The sequence below is a fragment of the Pleurodeles waltl genome, chromosome 1_1 (assembly GCF_031143425.1).
Source record: "Pleurodeles waltl isolate 20211129_DDA chromosome 1_1, aPleWal1.hap1.20221129, whole genome shotgun sequence".
Lineage (NCBI taxonomy): Eukaryota > Metazoa > Chordata > Amphibia > Caudata > Salamandridae > Pleurodeles > Pleurodeles waltl.
In genome coordinates, this window is record NC_090436.1 from 775,961,511 (window position 1) to 775,987,708 (window position 26,198).

The 26,198-nt window shown below is 43.9% G+C and overlaps 1 protein-coding gene across 1 annotated transcript; it reads left to right on the forward strand.

Moving 5' to 3' along the window:
* The first annotated feature begins 5,042 nt into the window (after positions 1-5,042).
* Positions 5,043-25,776, forward strand: LOC138287320 (cryptic protein-like). The gene is made up of 6 exons (XM_069227677.1): positions 5,043-5,274; positions 5,714-5,760; positions 5,847-6,029; positions 7,645-7,759; positions 8,194-8,306; positions 23,149-25,776. Exons 1-6 carry the CDS (start codon positions 5,234-5,236, stop codon positions 23,274-23,276), a joined length of 627 nt encoding a protein of 208 aa, XP_069083778.1. The 5' UTR covers positions 5,043-5,233; the 3' UTR covers positions 23,277-25,776.
* The last annotated feature ends 422 nt before the right edge of the window (positions 25,777-26,198 follow it).

Here is a 26,198-nt window from a genome sequence, read left to right on the forward strand (position 1 = left end):
GTCCTCTGACGTCGCGGACCCCCTTTTGTAACATTGCGTGGTCTCCGGTTCACTCTTCTTCTAAGTGCCTGTTGGGGTACTTCTGCGGGTGCTGTCTGCTTCTGTGAGGGCTCTCTGAGTTGCTGAGTGCCCCTTCTGTCTCCTCCTCCAAAAGGCGACATCCTGGTCCTTCCTGGTCCTCAGCAGCACCCAAAAACCTCTACCGTGACCCTTGCAGCTAGCAAGGCTTGTTTGCGGTCTTTCTGCAAGGGAACACCTCTGCAAGCCTCATCGCGACATGGGACATCCGTCTTCCAAAGGAGAAGTCCCTAGTCCTCTTCTTTCTTGCATAACTCCAAGCTTCTTCCAACCGGAGGCAGCTTCCTTGCACCTTCATCTGGGGTATCCTGGGCTCCTGCCCCCCAGGACACTGTTGCGACTATTGGACTTGGTCCCCTTGCCTTGCAGGTCCTCAGGTCCGGAAATCCATTGTCAGTGCACTGCTGGTGTTTGTTCTTCCTGCAGAATCCCCCTATCACGACTATTGTGCTCTCTGGGGGTAGTAGGTGCACTTTACTCCTACTTTTCAGGGTCTTGGGGTGGGGTATTTTTTTAACCCTCACTGTTTTCTTACAGTCCCAGCAACCCCCTACAAGCTCACATAGGTCTGGGGTCCATTCGTGGTTTGCATTCCACTTTTGGAGTATATGGTTTGTGTTGCCCCATACCTATGTACTCCTATTGCAACCTATAGTAATTCTACACTGTTGCATTACTTTTCTTGCTCTTACTTACCTAATTGTGGTTTGTGTACATATAACTTGTGTATATTACTTGCCTTCTTACTGAGGGTACTCACTGAGATACTTTTGGCACATGGTCATAAAAATAAAGTACCATTATTTTTAGTAACTCTGTGTTTTGTGTTTTCTTATGATATTGTGCTTTTGATATAAGTGGTATAGTAGGAGCTTTGCATGTCTCCTAGTTCAGCCTAAGCTGCTTTGCCATAGATACCTTCTATCAGTCTAAGCTGCTAGAAACACCTCTTCTACACTAATAAGGGATAAATGGACCTGGCACAAGGTGTAAGTACTTCTGGTACCCACTACAAGCCGGGCCAGTCTCCTACAAGTATAACATGCAGAAGTGTTTTCCCTTAGTACATCAGATTATGTCACTGCATAGACACTTGTTTGTGAGGGTGAGCGGAACTCCTGGTCTTTCACCCTGTGGATTTCCATGAAGGTACATGAAAACTCTGCGAGATTTCACAGAGTTCCGCAAATGGATGGAAATTGCCACGTTGTGCTGCTCACGATGATTTTCAGCACCAGGAGCTCATTCCACGCTGAAAAATATGCCCGAATGGCACCACGCAGCATGCCAGAAGGCAGCACTGCTCAAGCTGATTTTGCTGCTTTTCGAGTAGATTTTCTACTCGAGCACCAGCTTTCTTACTGTGAACAGTTGCAATGAGAAAATCTCTCCTGGTGCCCTCCTACTGCCTAAAAAAAACATGGATGGGAGGGGCGCCAACTCTAGCTTGTGCTCGCCAACCTACCGTTAACCAGCTGCGATGAGAAATAACTCTTCCATGCAATGGTTTGCGGAATTTCGCCAGAACTCTGTATTACAAGCATAACGAGGAGTGGCAGAAATTCGGCCAACTCTGCCGGAAGAGCAGAATTTATCATGGACTACTATTTTTTACAAGTTTCTAAACACCAACTTTGCAACAGTTACTGCTGCTCTGCTGCCCCCACAACAAAGCCATTAGTGAACCAAGAGGCAAGTAATAGTCATGTAAACCTAGATGTGGCCTATATTCTTATAGCAACATTATAGTCTATTAAATAAAGCATAACAAGTGCTTGTTCAAGCGTACATCCTGAACGCAGGCATTTAAAAGTGCTCTCTTGAATGATAATAAAGACCAGGGTGGGAAAAGTGGGAATAGTAAATCTGGCCCCTCCAAAGTGCAACACTTTCCCTACTGTTGCTACTAATAGATTCTCTTGGTACTTTAAAATTCATGATCCAGTAGATTTCTGTGAATATACTTTTGCATTGAAAAGGCTTTGAGCATCCCTTGCATCTCAAAGAGAGAGGCTGGTTAATTAAAAAATACTGCTGTGGCCAGCCTCCTTTTGTGCACAAGTCAAACTTAAGAGCACACAAATTGGCCTCTGCAAACTGAATGAAAAGTGCAGGCCCTGGGTGGGAGAATCTAGTTCTATGAATATCTCCACATAACCAACTGTGAAAAGTCTGTCCATGGTGTGGTGTACACCCACAAAGTTGTTACTTTGTAGTGTGCTTATAAACAACTTCAATACTTTGTCCATACTAATTGTACTTCTAAACATAAACCAACATGTAAATGGTGCTATCAGGGAGAGAGAGAGAGAGAGAGAGAGAGAGAGAGAGATAGAGAGAGAGCGAACCCAAAGAGTAAAATAAGACCCAAAGATGGTCTGTAGTAAAGCAAGTGCAAATCAAAACCAAGAAGCAAAAGAAGAAGAATGCAGTTCAAAGAGTTACAAAGTCAAAATAAGAGGTTCATCAGAAATAAATGAGATAAACATCTAGGTGTTTTAGATATTTTACTGCTGAAACGTGCAAGGATAGGCAACTGCAAATATGGTAAGTAACAAGCATTGGCAAATCCAATAGGTCTCACCTATACAAGAGCTATTGGCTTTGGCAATGTGTTTTGTGATTTTGTACACCAGTGTGGCTGCTGTCCAGAGCGGCTAAAAGTTAGTGCAGTGGAGTATCAGAGTGGAGTGGGGAAGTACAGTGTTGTAGAGTGGATTTTTTGCAGTGTCATGGAGTGGACTAAGGGGAGCAGAGTGTCTTAGACTTGAGTAGAATTCAGTGGTTCAGTGGCAAAGAGCTTCACAGAGTGGGATGGAATAGGGTTGAGAGGTTTGGAGTGGAATGAGGTAGTAGGTTGGATTGGATTGGAGTAGGGTGGGGTGGATTGAGTGGAGTGGGGTGGATTGGTTTGGAATGGGGTGGATTGTGCTTGATTGGAGTTGGGTGGATTGTATTGGAGTGGGGTGGATTAGATTGGATTTGAGTGGGTTGGATTGGATTGGATTGGAGTGGAGTGGGTGGATTGTAATATTGGATTGGAGTGGGTGGACTGGACTGGAGTGGGGTGCATTGGACTACAGAGGGGTAAATTGGATTGGAGGGGTGGATTGGATTGGAGTGGGATGGAATGGATTGGAGTGGTGTGGGCTGGGCTGGATGGATTGGACTTGAGTGGGGTGGACTGAACTGAGATGTGGTGGGGTGGGGTGGATTGGATTGGACTGGGATAGAGAGGGGTGGATTGAATTAGAGTGTGGTGGACTGGAGTGAGTAGGGTGGATTGGAGTGTGATGGGGTAGGGTGGAGTGAGGTGGGTTAGAGTGGGGTGGATTGACTGGAATGGGGTGAATTGGAGTTGGGTAGGTCAGATGGATTAGACTGGAGTGTGGTGGACTAAACTGGGATCGGGTGGGGTTGATTGGATTGCAGTAGAGTGGGGCAGATTGGAGTAGAGTGGGTGGATTGAAATGGGGTGGGGTGGGGTGGATTGGGGTGAGGTAGACTGGAGGGGTGGGTGGGTTGGATTAGAGTGGGGTGGATTTAATTTGGGTGGAATGGGGTAATTTGATTAGAGTGGGGTGGACTGGAGTGAGTAGGATTGGATTGGGGTGAGGTGGATTGGATTGAGTGGGATGCATTGGATTGAGTTGGGTGGATTAAGGCGGGATTGGATTAGCCTTGGGTGGGGTGAATTGGATTGTGTGTGGTGGATTGAATTTGGCTGGATTCGATTGGGAGGTAGGTAGAGTGGATTGGATTACGATTGATTGGATTGGGGTGAGTGGATTAGATTGGGGTGAATTGGATTAGGGTGAGGTGGGGTGGATTGAAGCAGGATGGAGTGAATTTGAGTTGAGTGGATAGGAGTGGATTGGGGTGGATTGGACTGGAGTGGGCTGGATTGGAGAGGGGTGGATTGGATTGAAGTGGGGTGGATCGGATTGGAGTGGAGTGGGTGGCTTGGATTAATTGGAGAGGGTGGAATGGATTGGAGTAGGGTAGATTAAGGTTGTTTGTAGAGGACTAGAGTAGGATAGATTAAAATGGATTGTACTGAGTGGGATGGATTGGGGTGTTTTGAGTAAATTGGATAGGAGTAGGGTGGCATGGGCAGTGGCATAACAAAGACCCCTGCAGCCCCCACTGTGCAGGGGGGCCGAGCTCCAGGGGGTCCCCCTCAGCACAGCACCCTGGCCTGAGAGCTCCTGAGTGGGCAGGGACTGGATCCCCTCCATGTACTTTGCAAGGAGGGGGCTCAAGTTTTGTTATGTCGCTGGGATTGGGTAGCAGGGGACTTGATTGGAGTGGGGTAGATTGGAGAGGTTGGATTGGTTTGATTGGATTGGAGAGGTGTGTGTTGTATTGTAGTAGGGTGGGTTGAACTGGAGTAGAGTGGGTTGGATTGGAGTGGAGTGGGGTGGATCGGACTGGAGTGGGGTGGACTGGAGTGGATTTGGGTAGGGTGGATTGGATTGAGGTGAGGTGAATTTGATTGGATTAGTCTGGATTGGGATGGATTGGATTGGTGTAGGGTGGACTGGTTTGGAGTAAGGTGGAGTGGACTGAACTGGGTTGCAGTGGGGTGGAGAAGGGCTTTTACTCTTAAAAAACAGGCCTATTGTCCATTGGCTTTGTCAAGGATTGCTACACTGGGTGATACTACTTAGAAAATACTTGTTTTCTGTATTGTTTCAGCGCCTATTCTATGTACCCATTTTGCATATTAAAACGGCGACGCACGTCTCTGCCCTTTCAGAGCACATAGATTTCTACAGTTGTTCCCAAACTAGCACCCACGTGTTTCTTCTGCACAGCTGGGCCAGAGCTGAACCCTGCTTGTGCAAACGGAAAGTAAACTTCACGGGTTCTGGGAAGGCTCCACCCCTAGTGAGCAGCGCGAGTGAGCTGAAGGGGAGGGCACCCGAAGTGCCAAGGGTTGAATGAGACTACAGCTGGGCGTCAGATAGTCGCACTGGGAGCTACAGAGAGGCAGGATGCTTGGTGACCTCGCGTCGTTCCTCGGAGTGCCAAAGCATAGCTGGAGCATGGAGTGGTAGCAAAAGCCCAGCCGTGGCAATGCATCTAACGGTATTTACAGCGGTAGAGACTTGTTTCCTGTGGAGCTGCTGGGAAAGGCGACTTTCACCAACGTATGGTGACTGAGAAAATGCCCAGTGGGCTGTCGACTGTTAGGTAAGACTGCCATATTGTACTTACGGAGTAGCTTGCCTAGAGGTCACGAAAATTGAATGACCTCTCAGAATCTTTGAGAATCTTGCCATATATGGACTGAGAGGTAGACGATAGTGCGCTAGGAGACTGCACGTGAGTAAGAAGGCGCTTTTATGTGAAGAGATAGTGGGACAGGCCAGGAGGTCCGTGCGGTCTAGCGCCGTACTCAATCACTGAGTGAGCTTATAAAATGAAGTGGTCCTGCGACCATTTTCAGAAACTTGGTACATTCGAGTCACGAAAAGATTGAAAAGGACTACTTATAAAAAAATAAGCCAAGTGCAAGTCTCAGAAACTCTGTGAACACTCTTGAAAAGTGAAAGTTGTGACTGTGTGCATGCGTCAGGGTTTTTCGAGCATCTTTTCCTGACCCTTCCTACCTGTTTTCTCCCGCTTGTAGTTTAGTTACAGTGACGCTCGCCTTGCTGGTCTTTCGTTTCGGAAAAGGTAGGTGTAAACCCTTCACTTCTGATAATGAACATGCCCTGGGCAGTTGTAGACACCGACTAACGGTTTATGTGTGCTCTTCGAAGGGAGTGAGAGAGGGAGAGCCGAGGAGGCCGCCCAGGAGAGACTGAACTCGACACACAGGAGGCAGCAGCCAGCCAACGACGCCGCCAGCTTTCTGGAAGCCTTCAACGATCTTAACCGGAGCTTGGAGGGGAAGAAGCCGCAGCACCAGGGGGCGCTGCTCCCCTTCACCGGCCTTACACAGAGTGAGTGGAGCATCAAACTGATATTTAAGTTTCTTACAATGTTGTCGGTTGTCTATTTCTCTTTTTGTATGTTTTGGAAAAATATATTCAAACAGGAAATCGTTTAAATATATCTTAATAATTGTTGTCCATTTTCTTTCTATTCTTATTATTTAATACGGAATGATTAGAGAAATTCTTCATTGGTGCACTTTGTTTTTTAACTATTTGATGTACATTTTATATAGTTAATTAGCAATTTATGTTTATATCTGTTTATAAAATTAATACAAAATTGAAACACAAAAACAGAGTGAGTGGAGCGGCAAATTGCGCGCGCTGCTGGCGCTATGCTGTCTGATTTAGGAGTTATAATATGCATACATTAGAATAGGGAGGTACAGATGTGTATCTGCCAACCTTGCAAATCTTCCTGAAAACTTGTGAGGAGGATTTTTGACATAGAAAATACAAGGCCCGTTTCAATGTGGACTTTACCAGCATGTATTTAAAAAAAAAATATATCTAATGAGTCCTTATTATTTACAAATACGGGCTGTAAAACGAGGTTGCTTACACTGCCCCCACCCCTCACCCCATGAAAAAGTTCTGTAACTCGCTGAAAACTGCAAGCTGGATGCCGTATTGACACTCCGAAGGATGTAACTACATGTACAATGCAAACCAAACATTCTACCGATAAAAAAGAATACACAAGTATAATATATAACAAACCGCAAGGTTAACATACAACACGAAACTGAAGAATATTTATAGTGGTATTGTTTATATTTCAAAATGTTAAAACCCGGGAACCCCCAGTGCCTTTCTAAAATAGCACTAGACATAGGGAAATGCACATAGTCTCAGCACTTTACCATAGAACGATAATTATGTCATATTAATATGCATTAGAAATGTTCAGTGGCCTCTATTGCGTTAGTCTGCGGATTATATTCTGAAATAGAGTGGAAAACGGGGTTTAATGAAAATTCCAGTTGACCAATTACAAGTGGTTCTTATTAATACTGTAGCTAGTGCACGGTAATCTGTTGTGATAAAAAAAATGGAGCTGCAGCTTGAAACTGCATTGGCATTTATTGACTTCAGGTGGTATTTTTTTCAAACACTAGAAAGTCCTTGTTCGACAGAACACATATTTAGTCCAATGTTCAAACGTCCTTGTGCTTCACTGGACATAATATTCCTCTAGGGAAAGTAAAAATGCTGAGATGTATCGACATTTCTGATTTAACAGAGTCTTTCCGCTGACTTGTAAGAGACAGAATGTTAGGAAAGATAGTTTCAGAACGGTGATACCAAATGCAAGCTTAGCCTTGAACTTTATGTCAAAATAAGTCAAGCATTTGAAGCTACCCAAAAGTTGTGTGAGCGCTGGGGGTGTTTCCTGATGGCCAGTTGCTAATCCTTAGTAGTTTGTATTTAATCCTAATGTAAACAAAACTGGCTTAACTGAGCAAACACTTGTAACAGGCAGCTAATTTGATTGCGGCAGAGAGCAATAAAACAAGGCCTCTTGGGGAACCCTGGTGGAAGGGCTGGGAGGGGCTGTCAAATGTCACTGTGATGCGAAGCCAGCGCTGCCTTACTAAAGAGGCACATATTTTCTCTGCAGGCAACAAACTGAACAGGCACTGCTGCCAGAATGGGGGCACCTGCATCCTGGGCAGTTTCTGTGCATGCCCAAAACACTTTACGGGGAGGCACTGTGAACACGACGAGCGCAAGAGGTACAAATGTATAGTGCATGTTTCTGCCTAGTTTAACTCTGTGTTTGACATGCGCAATCTGGATTATTTGTTTGTTTATGATTTATCAGATGTATGGGATTACTAAAAACAAGACTGCATACTTCGCAAGAATTATATCATTCAGTGTTAAATTTCAGTGTTTTTAGTAGTTTTTAATGCAATTGTGATTGTTTAGGCGACCTGCGGAGAAGCATAGTGAGAAACGGTCATTAGCAGCTAAATTTTTCGAAGGCCAGAGCGCGTGCCAACCACTGCAAGCTATTTTCCATCATTACTTGTTTTTTTTTCGAGGGGGGGCTGGGAGGATCATACTACATAACTTTTAGTTTTTACAAGCAGGTGTCATAATTGTGTACGTTTTGTAGGATTTTTTTGCATAGATAGTTGCAAATGTTTTCATTTTTGTCTCGCAGGATGTGTGGAGCCAAGATTGAGCATGGAGCCTGGGTGTTCAAAGGCTGTCAGTTGTGTAGGTGCGGCTATGGGAAGCTGCACTGCTTTACTGAAAGTTCACATGACAATTGTGGTAAGAGCTTTCCCCCATGACGTTTCCAAGAAAGTTTTGTTTTAGCTATAAAGCAATAAGCAGGAAGATCCTTTTACTTACAAGTACAATTCGATAACTGATTCATGGCCTTGTTGCTGGCAACGCATGAACACTTAACATTTCCAGAGTCAGTAATTTACTGTTGCAATCGCTAAGTGGGAAAATATGCTTTTGCTTCTTTATTGTCCCACGAACACACCTCTCAAGTGAGCTTTAAACAAGAGAGCAGAGAAAACAGTGCAACCAAAGTGATGCAGGATTTGCTCTTTGCACCCCACGAGGATTCTAAAAATATAGATATCACTTATGTGCTGTCACACATGAAATGTTTCTAATCCCTGAGTTGGACGTAGAGAATGGAAACATAGTAAAATACTTCCAAGGTCCTCCAGTTCTTAGACAACTTCATTGTCAGTTTCATCCTGGATAATGTCCCTGTGTCTCTGAAGTGTGTATGATACCTCCTCTCACAGCACATAAAATAGTACTATTTTGGGAGGCTAAGCTACGGTTTCAGAAGCTCAGCAATGCAGCAATATCATCCAAGAAGGCCTAAGCATTGAAGACGGGCAGATACTAATGTAAATTATAACTTTTTGATATTAAATGTTATTAAAATGCATAGAGTTATGAAAAATGTGTGGATCTGTAGATGTGGGTCTGGTTTCGCTACTTTCCACGTGTGGGTCATTATTTCCATTGTGAGCCTTCCCTGCCTTCGCTTTCACAGCCCCTCGCTCACTGCCATCAGAGCAGCACCCCCATGGAAGATCATCTCTTTTCCTTGTGATCTTTGGGATTGTGGTGGTGTCAGGATTCAGGGAAAATGTACATTACAGTCGTATTTTATGGGTGACTGAAGGGGGTTTTGTGGAGTGGACAGAGGTTCTAGAGGGGGGCATGTGCCTATTGTATGCTGGAGAGGTTTCTGGGACTTACACCAGGGTTTATGTTAGAAAGTATTTACATAACTTGATTTCTTCTTGAAGCAACGAGGGGGAACAGAAGAATGAATGGTGACAACGTAAAAGAGAAGCTGGAAAAGAAGAGAGGGAATGAGTGAATTCGTAATTGGGACGAGGGTATAAGCTGCCATGATGATGTTTGTGTAATATTTTGACCACCTTCTGGATGTTCCTAAGCACTGAGGTGGAAGACATTTGGAGAAAATAAAGAGAGTAGAGCAAAGGAAGGAGGTGTTAGTTGAAAGGGAGCATGGTATTTTACCGTGGTGTTTTATTATGGTGTTTTAGCATGGTTGTATGGTGCTTACAGTACCACTAGGATGCTTTAAAGTGCTAAGAGAAAGTGGAAGAAGCAGGCATGAAAAGAAAAGACAGAGTAGTGAATCAATCAATAAATCAATCAGGAATTTGTAAAGCACACTACTCACCCGTGAGGGTCTCAAGGCGCTGAGAATGGGAGGGGGTGGGGGGGGGTGCTGCTCCTGCTTGAACAGCCAGGTCTTCAGAAGTTTCCAGACGGTAAGGAGGACTTTGGTCTGGCACAGGTGGGTGGGAAGAGTGTTCCACGTTTTAGTGGCGAGGTGCGATAATGATCTACCGTCGTTTGTAGTTCTGCGGACCCGTGGGACGGTTGTGAGGCCAGTGGAGCGGAGATGCCGGGTCAGGGTGTAGAAGTAGAGTCGTCTGTTGAGGCATTCTTGTCCGGTGTTGTGCAGTGCTTTGTGAGCATGGGTGAGAAGTGAAGGTGCCAATAGGATTATATTATGTCCTCAAGGAGGCACAAAGGTAGATACTACAAGACATAGCAATGATTTTGGCTAAAGAATACTATGACTCCTTTAAAAATATTGAGTGGTAGCGAGTATAGCTTGGGACGCAAGGTGGAAATGCCTATAGAACTAAGTTTCAAGCACCCTATAAAAGAATACATTGGGTTCTGTGCACGGAATGCCCTTGGAACGACGAAGATGGGCAAGCTAACCTGCATTCCTTTCACTACTCTAAAGACTGGGGCTTTGGGTGGGGTGGAGTAGCTAAATTTAATTTACTCCTGTTTCACAGAGTTTTGTTTACACTTCACTACCTTCGTGAACTTCATAAACATGGTCACCTTGTAGGAAAAAGTAACTTCACGAAGGTGGTTACTGCTTAGAAAAAAACGAGAGATGAGAGTATCTAATGAAATTATCTGTTTGGCAGAAAACACCAGATAAACCGACTTTAAGCAAGATAATGTACCAACACATTTTTTTGCTGAATATTTCCCTTGCAAACCCCCGTTTTTGTGAGAAGGTTACCCAGTGCAAAGGCGGATAAAGGCCACAGTTCCCAAATTCACGAAATGCAAAAGCTGTGTGCTTGCTTGAATAACTTCTAATTTAAGAACCGTACACCACTTTCCCACACCTGTCATCCTATCATTAAAGTGCCAACCAAGCACAATGACATGCACACTGCATGCTGACCATATACCAACCAGCACCCCATTATCTACCTTTACTGGTAGGGGTTGGTGATGAGTCTTATGGAGACTTCCAAGATGGAAACTGACAATTAGAAGACGGCCTTCAGAGGAACAGGGGGCAAAGTGTGAATACGTGGGGAGCTATATGACCACCTACTAAGACTGAAGGAGGTGGACATTTTAACTGGACTTTGAGGGACAAACATTCTTTAGATCAGACATCACAATGAAAATAAAAGCATGAATACACAGGTAAAAGCTAAAGCCGAGGGTTGCAAGACCTAATCCCTCAGAGGAGCACTTTCTACTTTGGCTTTTCCAATCCTCAGAATTAAACATAAACAGTGCCAAAGTACATTTAGAAATGGTAGTTGTTCCACTATATAAATGTTCACCAGAATAACATAATACAGGAACTTTGCAAGCATCCAGTGCTGACTATAGCTTGTGAGAAGAGGCTGGTGGAGCTCTTCAGTTCCACCCTGTATAGCCCAAGTGCTGTGAGTGAATGGCAATCGTGCTAGGGCCAAAAAACCCTGGCCAATTGGGCCCAAAATGTGTTCCAAATAAGATTTATCTCGGGGCCCCAGAACAGCACAGAACTGTGAAAAAATACAAAGGATTTTCAGGCAGCACAATCTTTTTGTATGTAAAGAACTGAAGTTGGCTTGACAGCGTAGGACAACACTTGTTCCCCGTTTTTTCCTGTACTCTACCTATTTGTGGTATGCTGAGATTTGGCTTTCTTCTTCATAAGTATTTTAGCAATGTGCACTCTATTTTATTGGGCTACAAGGTATTTCTTTTTAAGTGAATGCTCATATTGTACATTGTTGAATTACTGACCATGAAGTGCTGTGATATACTGCATTTACATTATGTATAGGCTGTCAATAGTGTTCAGACTTATACCAGGAGGAATGAAAGAAGCATAGGCATCCTGGTTACTTTATTGGTGATGTTCCTACCACTACAGGCTTCCCAAGGGGCGTAGACAGTCCAACTTACTCAGCCCTCCCTAGACACTACGGGCCATATTTATACTTTTTGACGCACAACTGGGCCAACGCAGTTGTGCGTCAAAAATTTCACAGCCGGCTAACACCATTCCAACTTGCCATGCGGGCGTCTTATTTATGGAATGATGTTAGCCGGCGCTGCGGACTGGTCTGAGTAAAAAAAAATTACTCACACCAGCCAGCGCCGGCGTATGGGAAAATGGGGGTTGTGCGTCAAAAAATGGTGCAAGTTAGGTCTGAGGCTAAAATCAGGCCTCAAACCGGACTTGCGTCATTTTTTTGTGATGCACAATCCCCATTGACATGACTCCTGTCTTAGCAAAGACAGGAGTCATGCCCCCTTGCCCAATGGCCATTCCCAGGGGACTTATATCCCCTGGGCATGGTCATTGGGCATAGTGGCATGTAGGGGGGCCCAAACCAGGCCCCCCTATACCACTTAAAAAAACGTAAAAAAATACGTACCTGAAGTTACCTCTACTTCCGTGGGATGGGTCCCCCCCATCCATGGGTGTCCTCCAGGGGTGGGCGAGGGTGGCAGGGGGTGTCCCTGGGGGCAGGGGAGGGCACTTCTGGACTCCTTCCGAGCCCACAGATCCCTTAACGCCTGCCCTGACCAAGGCGTTAAAAAACAGCGCACATCAGGCTGTGCGCTGTTTTTTAAGGCCCACCCCCTCCTGTGCATCAAAATGACGCTGGGGGATATATAAGGCGCACAGGCCTTAAAGTCATTTTTTGGAAGGGAACACCTACTCGCAAGGCAGTTTCCTGCTTCCAACAAATGATGCACATGGTGGAATATAATAAATATAATAAATATGGGGCACGGTTTGCGCCGAATGTGCGTCAAAATTTTTGACACACATTTGGCGCAAACAGAGTATAAATATGCCCCTGCATTGCAGTAAAACCCTAACGCTAAAGTCTGCCTTATCGAACAGGAAGCGCCTCTGTGTGTGAGTGGAGGCACGGCCGCAAAATTCCAGATAGTCAGTCTGAAGAACTGAGGCAATCTAACTGGAGACACGGAAGAAAAGAAGCGGCTTTATGCTATGTAACGCAGTGTTTTTGCATATTCCAGTATTCATCAGTTTTTGTGGCCTTCTGCCCTTGTGGGTGTCTTGCTTGGTGTGCAGACTGATGTATGCTGCTTGTGGGTTTTCCCTTTGGGGGTTCTTTGTATTTGACCTTTGGGTTCACATCAAATTCCCGAGAATCATCAGTGGGCCTTGTGTTTTAGTTATAGTGTGCAGGGCTGTGCCTTTCTGTCTCAGTTTGTGAAACACTCTATGTCATTCCATCAAGAAATCTTGGCCATTCTTGGTAGTTTTCTCACAGCCTGACAATAGTGCACATATACTAACTTAAAAATTGGACAGGTGTCCTGTGAATCTCTCCCAGTCAGTGCCTAATTTGAACCAGCAGTTGTAGGTGGGACCCCCTCACTTATTTCTGAGGACCAGCACTGTTTTTTGACCATGAGCAAGAGAGAAAAGAACACAAAAGGAGGAAGAGAAAAATGGAAAAGTAGTGACAAAGGGAACAAGAAACTCCAAGAGTGAAATAAAGGGTCAGGGACTGTACAGTGGTGGAATACATAGGCATAAGGTGCATCAAGACTGCGCAGCCTCGATATTTGGCAACCCCAACATTCGTCAGTGACAGCTGTAGGCGTCTAAGACAACCTTTGGCTACTGGCCATTATTTTCCAAATTAAGCACTGCTCCCAGTGGCGTTTTGAAACCCCAGCTTTAACAGCTTAAGCCTTAAGTGAGTGTAGCCACGGTACCCAATGGTCAGGTAATTTGGTTCTCGTAAAAAGCTGCTTAGTAGTGTATTGGCCTCTTCTGTTTGCGGCTTGCAGACAAAAGTTCATATAAGACTCTAGAGTAATAACAAGCCAGGGCTGAGAGGTGGGAGTAAATGGCTGGCAAGTGAATCGGGTTTAGTGAAGGAGTCCAGAAAAAATGAAAATGTCTAAAAATGGCAGAAGGCTGCAAATTGAGTGTGTTGGGAAGAGGAAGGTAAGAAAAATATGCGGTGATAGAAAGATTGATCGCAGAAATTGGAAAGAAAGAAAGGGAGAGGGACATTTCACTCACTTTATGCAGACAAATAAGATTGTATTTTAAATATTCTTGCATGGACTTTATGTCAATGACGAATTATTGGAAAGCAAACAGTTGTATCTAAATACTGCACAGTGATAATGTTTGGCATGCCACCACCATTCACAAATAGTGATGGGCTATTGAAGGGAAGTATGAAACTATCTAAGTAGGATAAAGAGCCCTCCAGAATCCCAAAAAATCACATTGACCTAGACCATTTTGAATTATCTACTGGGTCAGCTTCAACAGGCTGGGATACTCTGAACCTACTAGAACACAAAGTCAATTCCTCTCTGTAGGAAAAGGGATTTTTTGCATGATAACCCCCCAATTTCTGGACTGATGCTGCTGGATTTTTTGATTCTGAAGTGCACTGGGCCCTTCTGACCAGGCACCAATGCATGTGATCTGGATCACTCACAATGTATGTGCAATTGGCTAATCTGTGAGTTTCATATTTAACTTGCCTATTTGTAAATCCCTACTATATGGTACAAAGCTTAGGGAAGAGAAATTGGGTTTCTTGTCTATCAGAGAAACCTGGTTCAAACCATGGTGTAACCCAGCCATTACAGTACCCAATACCAACACAATTGTGTCCAAAGATAGTACAGTGGGCTGGGTTGCCATTATATTTCGTAATAGCTTTCAATGTAGCTCCTTTGACATGGACACCCTCAAGGGAGCAGAAAGCCTTTGTTTCTCCTTCAAAATTAGCACTTCCGAATCCTGTGCTGGCTGTCTTCTTTATTGCCCTCCAGGCTTACGGTCCATGGAAGGGTAGGCATCTAGCCCTCTGGTAGTCGGCTATGCTAATGTTATTATGTTAGGAGACTTTGATCTCCATTTTGATAATCCAGATAACTCTGAGGCCAACTGGCTCTGAGATATCCTAAAAATCTTAGGACTACTGCAACTAATACGTGCTCCGACTCACTTATGGGGCCACACCCTCAATGGAATTTGTACTAACCATCCTAGCCTGACACCTGGTACACCCACTACTCAGTCCTGGATGGATCACTATCTAGTCCTATTTAATATAACTATCATGTCCCCAAACCCTTCCCCTCGCAAAACCCAACCACCATATTTTACTTGCCGGAAATAGGGAGCAATTAATTCAAAGACTATACTGATTTCCCGCCTGTCTATCACTGCCCTGATCCTCAAAGGGAATCTGCTGGTAGAAATCAATTACTTCAATGCACGGATCACTAATTCAGCATTAGATCTTGCACCTCCCATTCTCTCTTGAAACAGCCAGTACTCGACTATTGCAACAGCTTATATGCAGGCTGCGCAAAACAGCTAATTTAAAAACTTCAGTTGGTCCAACACGCAGCAGGCAGAGTGGTTTTACACCTCCCTTAATGGAACTCTGCATCAGCCGCATTAAAAAGACTCCATTGGCTACCTATACATAAAAGAATCTTGTTTAAGGCACTGTTGCTAGTCTTTAGAGCCTTGAAGGCTACAGGCCCGAAATATCTCATGGACAGATTCAGCCACCATGAGACCCTGAGAACACTGAGATCCTCAAGTGAAATTCTGCTGAAGCTCCCCTCCTTCAGATTAAAAAGATGAGGTGGAAAATCCTTTACGGTGATAGGCACCAAAGCGTGGAACCAACTGCTGATTCATCTCTGATTTATAAATATGGATGATGTTTTTAAAAATATCGTACCCAGTGCTAGTAAGTTAAATGTCACCAGTGGACTGCAGCACTTATTGTGCCACCATTGCTGTGAAAATGTGCCTCTAGGTCTGCCATTGAAGCCTAGACGGACAGTTTACAAACGGCCAACTCGACATCCTTCAATATCCCTTTACCCTTGCCAAACCTTCCTGTTTAGGTCACAGCCTACCATACAGCACAGGGTTGCTAAAGACATCTTGGGGACTTTCAGAAAGTTGACCTAGGAATGCATTCAACTTGATCATTACCATTGGCTTTGTGGTTTGTAACTCACACTGTCTAACTTTGCATTTTGCTGGCTTTATCTGTTTTAGGCTTTCCAGGTTCAGTTCATTCTTCCTGTTGCTGAAATGCATGTTTTCAGTATTCCTCCATGAACTTGCTTCCTGCTAACAGGCCTTTAAATCTTGTTTTTATCTCTGTGCATTCAAAGACTGAAGTCAAATATCAGGCACTGTCTTCCAAGAGTGCTTGTTTCATTTCTTTCTCTGACTTCAAAGTGAGAGGATTTATGTGACAATCCTGCGGAATACTGGGGGTAGGAAAGAGTTTTTTTCTAGCACATGACAACGTTTAAATTAACTGTAATTATTTCAGAAAAATATCAGAATTACGAACGAACAAATAAAGCACATTTTTTGTTATTTCTGAAGTGTGTTGGAAACAAATACTTTATTATGAACAAAATGAATCATTAAACTAGTTGATGCAATTCCCAAACATATTTGTCTTTGCACTGTATAGTTTTATTAGTAAACCTGTGTGTCTGTGAAAATGTAATGGTCATTTCAATTGAAAGTATGTTATCTGTAATGGCAGTGTGCTCCTGCACCAATAACACTCCACTATACACCACTACACCCTACTCTGCACCTCTCCACACCATTGCTCTCTATTCTGCACCACTCCACTTTACACCACTCCATGCCACTGCACTCTGCCCCACTCTATTCTATGCTGCTGCACACTACACCACTTCACGCTATGCCTCTCTACTCTACCCTGTATCACTGTACTCCAATGTACTCTTCACCACTCTACTTTATACCACTGCACTCTTCGCCACTGCACTCTACACCACTTCAGTCTAGGCTGCAACATTCTACTCTGCACAACTCTGCTCAATGCCACTCTACTGTATGCCACTCTGCAACACTGCACTCTATGCCACTGCACTTTATGCCCCTGCACTCTACGCCAATCCACTGTATGCCAATCCACTGTATGCCACTCTAATCTACTCTGCACCACTGCACTCTACACCACATTACTCTACGCCATTACACTCTATGACACTCTATGCAACTGCACGCTAATCTGAAACAATCTACTCTCTGCCACTCTACTCAACTCTGCGCCAATTCACTCACTGCACTTTATGCCCGACTACTCTTAACCACTGCACTCTACGCCAGTGCACTCCACACAGCTCCAATCTATGTCACTGCACTCTACTCTGCATCACTGTATTCTATGCCACTGCTCTCAACACCACTGTACACCACTGCACTCTGAAACTCTACTCTGCAACACTGCACTCTCAACCATTGAACTCTATGCCACTGTACTCTGCACTACCCCCAATCTATGCCACTACACTCAACAGCACTATGCTCTACTCTGCATGACTCTACGCCACTGCACTTAATGCCACTGCACTGTATGCCACTCAACTGTATTCTGCACCACTGTTCTCTGCATCACTCAACTCTACGCCATTCTACTCTGCACCACTCTGTCACTCTACTCTGTGCCACTCTATTCTATGCCACTGCACTGTATGCTGCACAACTCTACGCCACTTTACTCTGTACCACTTCACTCTGCGCCACTACACTTTGCCCCACTACACTCTACTATGCACCACTCTAATATACGCCACTACATTCAATGACGCTGCATTGTATGCCGCTGAATTCAATGCCACTGCACTCAATGCTACTGCATTCTATGCCACTATACTCTGCAACACTCTACGCCAATGCACTCTACTCCATGCCACTCTGTTGTATGCCACTCTACATGACTCTACACTATGCCACTCCAATACACAACACTGCTCTTCTCCAATCCACTCTACAACTCTCCATGCCACTCTCCTCTATGCCACCAATGTTTAACCATGCTGAACAGAAGTCACACTGGTCAGCAACATGGCTGAAACACATTGGCAAAGCCAACAGCTCTTGCATAGGCAAGAACTCTTAGCTTTGCCAATGCGTGTTAATATTTGTAAGTATCCCCTGGACAGGCCTTAAGTGCCCATTAGGCTGGTTGCCAGACTGTTAAAAAGAAGGACATGTCGAATTTAAACTTCACATGTCCTGACAGTGAAAACTCAAAATTGATGTTTTCACTGTAGTAAGGCCAGTATTCCTATTGTCTAACATGGAGTTTCACCAGGCCAAGCGCTAAGTGCTAACTTCCATTTGGGACCATCAAATGTAGTATTTCAATGTATCCAATTAATTGCTACATTAAACTTGACTTATTGCTGAAGTCAGATTTAAAAAAAGTAACTTTAGAAAGTCACCACTTTGTTGTCCCAAAGTTCTAGACGCTGTTTCTGATTAACTACAGCAGTTGTCACCAGACAACATGCTGCCCTCCTAACAAGAGTTGTGGAATGCTCTCAGCAATAGAAAACAAAAGCCATGTTGGTAGGAGGAGGGGTGACCTCCTGCAGCACGATGGCTTGAGCATTGTAGCCACAGATGCCCACCTTCAAAGGGGCCATCGCCTATGATAGGCAAATGTGAATCACACTGCAGTCTGCCCTTCCCTCTGTGCAGGTAGACAGGCTGGTGTTTCTTCCAGTGGGGAAATCCATTTCAGAACCAGTTTTCCAGGGGGGTGGATAATTATACTGGATACAGTTCAGGGATGTGCCCATGCTGTGTCATAGGGAAGAAAGGTCCAAACATCTTGGATTGGGCAGAGATGCACTGTGGGTTTGTTTAGAGCCAAGCCCCAGCCAGGAAAATATGTACATTTGGGTAGGGCTGAGCTGTGGGAATAGTAGCCCCATTGGCTAGTGAGTTCTTTCCACCCTCAAGCTCGAAATTGACATAAACGTGGTACCCCTAGATTCCTGCCACAGTACACCACTTGACTTGGAAAGAACAGAAGAAGGAAAATACCTGCATAACATGTGGACCACAAAAGGCTACACCAAGGAAAACTGCACTTGCTGAACCTATTGAGCCAGGACAGGATTTCAGAAAGAGAAGGGCTGGAACTGCCGTTGAACCCATGAAGAGAGACCCCCATGGGCTGAACCTTCTCCCACTCCTGCCAAGGTCTAATGAGTGGACTCCTAAAAGCTTAAAAAGTTGCACCTACAAAGTGCCTAGCTGACCAGTTCGCCCTGGAATTCCCTCCACATTTTGTAGCTGAAAGATCCGGTTCTAACCTTAAAGCGGACCCCCTCAGGTCCTGGATCCTTGGCTGCTGCTGGAGTGGGCTCTTTCTCCCCACAGGACTGCAACTTTCCAACTTAAAGCCAAAGATAACGGTTTCTGATCCCACAGTCTAAAGTCACAGAGTAATGCTACTTGCTGGTTTGTGGGTAACCTTGAATGCTGCTAAGACCTGGCTTCATCAACCTCAACCCCAAACTAAAATCTGGACTCTCAGTACCCCACCGACCTCACCGTTGATTAGAAAAGAAAAACAGAAAGGTTTCTAAGTGCATGTATGTTCTGGCGAAGCCGCACACAGGGATACGTAGTAAAACTCTCCATCTGTAATCTATAATAAGATGTTTTGTGATAGTTCTAAAATGTGTTTCTACTCTGACATGGTGGGTCAGTCACATTCATAATACAACCTCCTGGAGCATCATAAGCTGTAACTGAAAATAGTGAGTAAAATGATTGCTTGTGATTTATTTTCATTGTTTATGGCACTTGTAATGTGTTTGTTTATTCACTGATTTCAGTGCTTTATCAAGCATCAACATGGTGCATTTTGGCTGTTTGAGTGTCGCATGCATATTTAGGTTATGAGAAAAAAGTAAAGGCGTTGCATATGAATGATTACCTTGTGTGCACCAAATCTACACATTTGATCGTGTCAAGGTGTCATTTCAGCATAATACAGTACTGTTTTGGCATAGGTAAGAACAGGTGAACCCGCGTGCAGAGGTGCTGATGGGTCAGCTGTGAATTTCAAAATAGCCCAGAGTTTCCCCATCCCAGAATTACTGTAACAAATGAATCAGATAGGCCCAATATCTCTAATTCTTGGTGAATGGGGTAGTACTGAACTGGTTACCAGTCCTCTTGTAATAAGGCCTTACTGTGGAAAGTGAGAATTTTAGATGGGTGGGAGAATGTGCTTGGTTTGTAGAATTGTTTTGCAGATGTGTTAGGGCTGTGCATCATAGGCAAATGAGCACTATCATTGAGAGCTAGTAGTTAAAATATAAGCAGTGATTTAGAAATATCAGCACATGGTCTTGATGGATTCAACAGTCTGCCCCTTTTTAAAGCCGGTGTCTGGCAATTCTAATGGTACAGTAGTGGAGTAAGCAAGAATGCTTGATTTAGACATCATGAGAGCTTTATAGAAGGTCACTTTGTTTCCACCCTTAGGGGCTTCTTTTTAAAGGGGAGCTTTTTTGAGTAGAGTCCGAACATGTTTTTGAGTCACGTTTACTGGTAGTTTCAGAGTTGAGTTGCCTTTTTAATTTGAATTTTAGACACAAACAAAGCTTTTTTCTCATCGCAAACGGCCCAATTCCCAGAATCTGGGCGTTTGTGATGAGAAAAAAAACATTTTGCGATGTACAGACCTATTTTTGTGATTCGATAATATATTTACTGAATCGCAAAAAGGGTTTGTGAGTCGCAATTAGGAAGGGGAATTCCCTTCCAAATTGCGAGTCGCTCTTCGATGTAGGATTGTTTTGTGACTGTGAATGCAGTCACAAAACAATCGCAGTTCGCACCAATTTCAAATTGGTGCTCGTCCATTCTCAAACAGGAAGAGGTCCCTAGGGGACCCATTCCCCTTTGTGAATGGTAGCGAAAATCATTTATTTCGGAGCAGGCAGTGGTCCCACAGACCACTGCCTGCTCTGAAAAAATGAAAAGAAAACTTTTCATTTTTATTTTTGAAATGCAGCCCATTTTCCTTTAAGGAAAACGGGCTGCGTTTAAAAAAACTGCTTTATTTAAAAGCAGTCACAGACATGGTGGTCTGCTGTCTCCAGCAGGCCACCATCCCTGTGAGGGCGGCCATTCCCAATGGGGTCGCAAATTGCGACCTACCTCATGAATATTTATTAGGTAGGACCTTTGCGACCCCATTGGGAATTGCAAACAGTGTCATTAACACTGTTGTACATCAGGTTTTGCGACTCGCAAATTGTGAGTCGCAAAACCTAATATTCGTACATGTGCCCCTAAGAAACGTGACTCCTAAGAGGACTAGGGGAAATGTAAATCAAGGCACGGTTGCAGGTCAGGCGGATGTTGGCTTTGTAGAAATGTATCTTGCTGTTTGTTTAACTGCGAGCATGCAACTTCTGTATTTTCAATCACACATTTCATCGTTGACCTGCCTATCCTGTTTTATTTTCCCTTGCCCAAGCATGGCCAGACAGGCCTCTTATTCCACCAGGCATTTCCCCGGTGGGCTGTGGCCCTTAGAGACTAGTGCTGAATTGCCAGGGCCCTCCTGGTGCCTCTGCTGCTTTCCCCAGTTCCATGAGATTAATTGCAGCAGACAAAGCGAAGCTTCAAGAGAGGAAGAGAAGGAAGGAGGGGAAGCTAAAGAGAAAGTGACCAGGGAGGGAGAAACGAGAGAGTAGAAAAGGAGGTGGATGGATGGATGGATGGATTATATGACAAGAAGAAGGAAGTTTTAACGGTTTGAACATTTTTGCCTGAGGTGCTTTTCGCTCCCCTATCCAGCCAGCATTTCTGGGTTCCCTATGTATTATGAGGTGGGGTACCCAGGGTGTCAATGTATTTAGTCTTCTACACCCTGCTCACTCTGTTCATGCCAATCGTTTAGGGGGTCACCAGGGACAGCAGTACCCCTAGACTTTCAGGTTTCAGGGATAAAGACACCAACATGAGAAACAGGTTTGCTTGTTTGTACTTTCAAACTATTGCCCTTTACCTATGATTTCATGATCAAATAGAAGACATTTTAATTTCTAAAGGTGTGGCAAGGGTTCAACCCTACAATGTCGTTCGGGCCCAAGAGTGTGTGATGTCACTTTTATTGTCCTAGACATTTTAATGAATCAGCACATCTGATGTGGTATTTTATAAACTATGACATGTCCCTCTTTTGTTGAGTTATTTTTGTTGGCTGGCGTGATTCTGTATCAAAATGTGTGTTCTAACTTGTAATTGCAGAAAAAATTTAATATAAGAACCTTCATATCTCCTTAACCTGTTGGACACTATTCTCAAATTAATTTCTTTAGGGAAAAAACTCACATGACCTTGTGATAGCCGGTAGTTTTAGCGGGGGCAGCTGCAAGCCAAGACAATGGCAAAATAAAGCCAGACCTATTGGTTTTGCCAATGTTTGTTTATCTTTTGTTGTTTTCTTTTTAGCAGTTAACGGCGTGCAATTGTCTTCTGGGTCTCTGTGAGCTTTTAGCTCTAGTCTAGTTTCAATATGACCTGATCTGGTCCAATTACAGATATTCTCTCCACAGAGTCTAAAAGTGTATTTAACAAGCAAGGCCACATCCCAGGAGCATTTGACAGGTGAAGGTATTCACTCCAGATAGTGGCAGATTAATGTCTCCCTGGGTTGATAAGTGCTATCGGCTGCTCCTCATATAAACACTGAGGTAAACTAAAGCCTTTTACCGTGACAGCCATGTCCCTGATGTGCTTGCACATGTGATAGGGCTAAGAGATTGACTGCTCAGTCTACCTCACAGAATGTATTTTAATTTATATCCAGAGACATCCTTTGGCAATGTTCTTGGCATAAAAATAATATAAAGAGAATCGGGCTCCAAAGTTCGAAAATCACCACAGTTGCCACTTACAGACTTGTGTTCGAGTTTACCTGCATCCGCCGTCCATCTGTCAGAAAAATAGTGATAGAATCAGAAAAAATGCAGTTTGAGTGGTTTTTGCAGCGAGACACACAAAAGTGAAGTTTAGTCTCAACAGAAAATACGGTTTTATTGTTCAATGCAGCTAAATGAAAAGGAAAAACAAAAAAATGATTGGCTGAATGCTTGCATTAGTCTTAACCACTGGTAATTACTCCAAGCACATTCCAGTCCACTGTTTTGTTTTGTTGTTTTGGTTTTTTTTGCACATGGTGCCACTCCACGTAAATTGGCTTATACCCACCCTGTTTGGAACAGTCCAGTCTGAACTGCTAGCTGATGTCTCTGGATGGAACAAAGTAGCCTATGACTGGTCTCAGACTCCACATAAAAGCAAACTGTACATAACGGGGAGCGTTTTTTCATTGTGTCTGCACGTGCTGCGCTGATTTTTACACAACGTCTTCTGTGGGGCGTTCAATTTACTAACAAGCACAGTGACTGGCTTTATCTTTCTTCGCTTTTCATTCAGATTCAGGAGAGGATGATGAGAACACATTCAACGAACTTCATTCGAAAGCGACGTCAGTGCGGACTGTTACATCCTACCTCAAACACCTCCCCTTCCTCGCCCTTGCCTACGCTGCCCTGGAGATGTGATGAACCGGAAGGACAACTAAATGGGCTTCAAACGGAAAGACGCTCTGTGGCATCTTATAGGATGCGGACTGGACTGCACACAGGTCTAAAGAGGGGGTTCATGTGAGCCAGTCCAGGACTCTTGCTTCCCATGCTTTAACCGGTGTGATCGGTGAACACTACTTCTTCCAATGGAAGAGTTTAAGAGCCGAGCTCTCTATTTATAATGTATAAATCGATCACCGAAATTCTATATATGTCAATGTTTTTTTGTAGATACGACGTTATTTTAAACAAAGCGCCTGCATCTTCAGGCGATGATACTTGGAGAGTTCTTACATTTGCACTGCACTTTTGCTGAAGAAGCTTTTTCAACATGTTACTTGCTAGCCAGACTCTGCTCAGTCTGCGCCTGAACTTTCCCCTCATGGTGAGAGTTCCTCCAATCTACTATTATTGAATGTACAGGTCTAGAATATGTGTCCGGTTTTTGAGTCAATTGAAGTCTCTGTTTGGAGATTGATGACACGTCAGTGTAGTGTGCTCAGCCTCCGCCTCTTTGAACCCAAGACTCTCCTGAAATTGGCTCAGTTTGCCTCTGCTTGCTCATTACTATCTTCTACTCTCAGCCCCAGGGTTATTTCTAACTTAATTCACTGGTCATGTTCCTTGCTCTTTTCTTTCCTTTTGGGAACTCACATTTTTCTGTTTTTTTTTGCTATAGTTTATTGACAAAGATAACTTGTATAAATATAGTCACTCTTTTTGGATTGGGTAATTGCCCCTTTCCGAGCCTACCTGGCTGACTTTGAGGTGCATCCAATGCGTCTACTGCTTTGTGATGAGAACAGCACTGCAACTCGGTGGTTTTATAACTGTATATCACTGATCTTCCAAAATGTGAACTCTACAGACCCTCTCTTGTTTAAATGGACGTGAATAAAGTGGCATAGAAATCAGAATAGCTCAGTGAGCAGAACGTTCAGTTCCGGATTATCAAATAGGCAAGGTAGGCACCGGCCTATGGGCCCCGCTCCTTTTAGGGGCCCCACGACGATTGTTGGTTGGTAAAATGAAAAACGTATTAGGAGATAATTTGCTAGGGGGGGAAGAAATTTCGACTGCCTAGGGATCTCCACTGGGTTTAATCCGTAACGGAGAACGTTCATCACTGACCAATGCAGTGAGCTGATGGTCACACGTTCTAATGCTGTAATGCATGCTAGGTCGGTAAATTAACCATCATAAATTGTGTCATTTTATCATCTATTCTATACTGTACTTAGAAATGGTTGAATCGCTAAGTAGCAAAGTGATGCTTTGGGTTGTTCCATTGAGAAGAATTTATTGGTAGGTCTACTACATAAAGAATTCAGGTCATAATCAGACAAGTACCTCCAGTACTGCAGACTTCATATTTATGGACATACATGAAGATCCTGTCCCTTCTCCTAGCACACCAATACTTCACCCATGTTCTTTGAAAAGTCCATTGGTGATCCAGCAAAATGCAAATGATAAAGTGGTGATTCTTGCACTCACAAGAATATAGCCTTTGTAACTCCCTGAAAGCTACTCAAAATGCTATAGAAAGGCCTGAAAATTGACATCTTCTGTCGAGTAAGTGCTCATTTCCAATTGGCTGTCATTATTCAATAACAAGGGTAACCAGAATCCGGATAAAACGTCAGTAATAGACCAGAAAGAATATTTAACTGTGGAGAATCAATCCGAAGGGATTTGAAAATACTGGCTGAGCTCTACTGGCTGATACCTGCCATCATATTTTCTTTAGAAAGAAGGTATTTTTTAAACAAAGTTTTTCATTAGTGTTGCCATTAAAAATGACTCAATAATTCTGCTTAATTTAATATCCACTAATCACGCAGTGCATATTATTTCCATGTTTATTATGAATTTGTGCAGTTTAGTGGAACTGTGACTAGAAAGGTTGGAGGCAAGGCTTCGTCAGAACTTGATAGTGGGCTTTAGATCTAAATAAAATGACTGAACTCTTGCATGTATAAGGGATGTGCTTGAAATTAAGCGATTACGAGAATATGGAATATCAATGCACAAGTGGCCCTGGGTCCGGAAGCAGCAGCAAGACGGCTAGGAGGGATATGAGGTGATGTGTGTGTGTTGGGGCGGGCGTGGGGTGGCTTGAGTGTGAATGCACACACCACTTAATCCTGCAGGCCAGACGGGTGGCTTGAAAGCTAAGATGGTCGGTGGTAAGTGTTCAAATGCTACCCCCCCCACCCTAAACCCGCCTGCCTCTACACTACTAAACTGACTGCAGTATGAAAGGGCACTTTAAATAACTGATGCTCATGCCACTGCGTTTGTAGGATACAAACAACAAATATTGGTCTTTAAGTTCAAAAATGTATCTGTTCATACGTGTTAGGGCGACCGTTGTCAGTTTAAAATTGTTAATCAGAGCAAAAGGTATCTAGCGCCTTGGTTTTATCGCACAGCATGTTTCATCGTCCTTCGTGAGAAAAGGGTTTTTCTAATTAAAAAAAAAATACCATACCATTATTGTATAGTTTCTTTTTTGTGCTTTGCACTACCGCTGTTGCGTCAACCGCATACCAGTACCAGTCGGAAATAATTCATAGGTTCTGTTTGAACTTTTCCTCACAAACAACTGGAAAATAGCAGAAAAACGAAAGGAACAACGGAATGCAGGCAAATTGAGGCTGTCTCCTGTGTTATCAGTCTCCAGCTGTTCGCATCAGATAAGAGACGCCCCCTTGCCCTCTCCCACCTCCTCACCTAATCAGGACGGGCCCTCAGCAGAGCAATCACCAGCACTTGGCTGCAGCCTGCTGATGACAAACGTTGCCCTTTACTCCAGTAGCAAAGAAGAGACTTTTCAGGCCACTCAATTTAAACATTCATTAGCCTGGCAGCAATGTCACTGTAAACAGCGGTCCC

Coding starts and splice junctions, on each gene's coding strand:
- LOC138287320 (XM_069227677.1), top strand. CDS start 5,234: ATGGTGACTGAGAAAATGCCCAGTGGGCTGTCGACTGTTAG. Junction 7,760..8,193: donor GAACACGACGAGCGCAAGAG/GTACAAATGTAT, acceptor TTTGTCTCGCAG/GATGTGTGGAGCCAAGATTG. Junction 8,307..23,148: donor AAGTTCACATGACAATTGTG/GTAAGAGCTTTC, acceptor CTTTTCATTCAG/ATTCAGGAGAGGATGATGAG.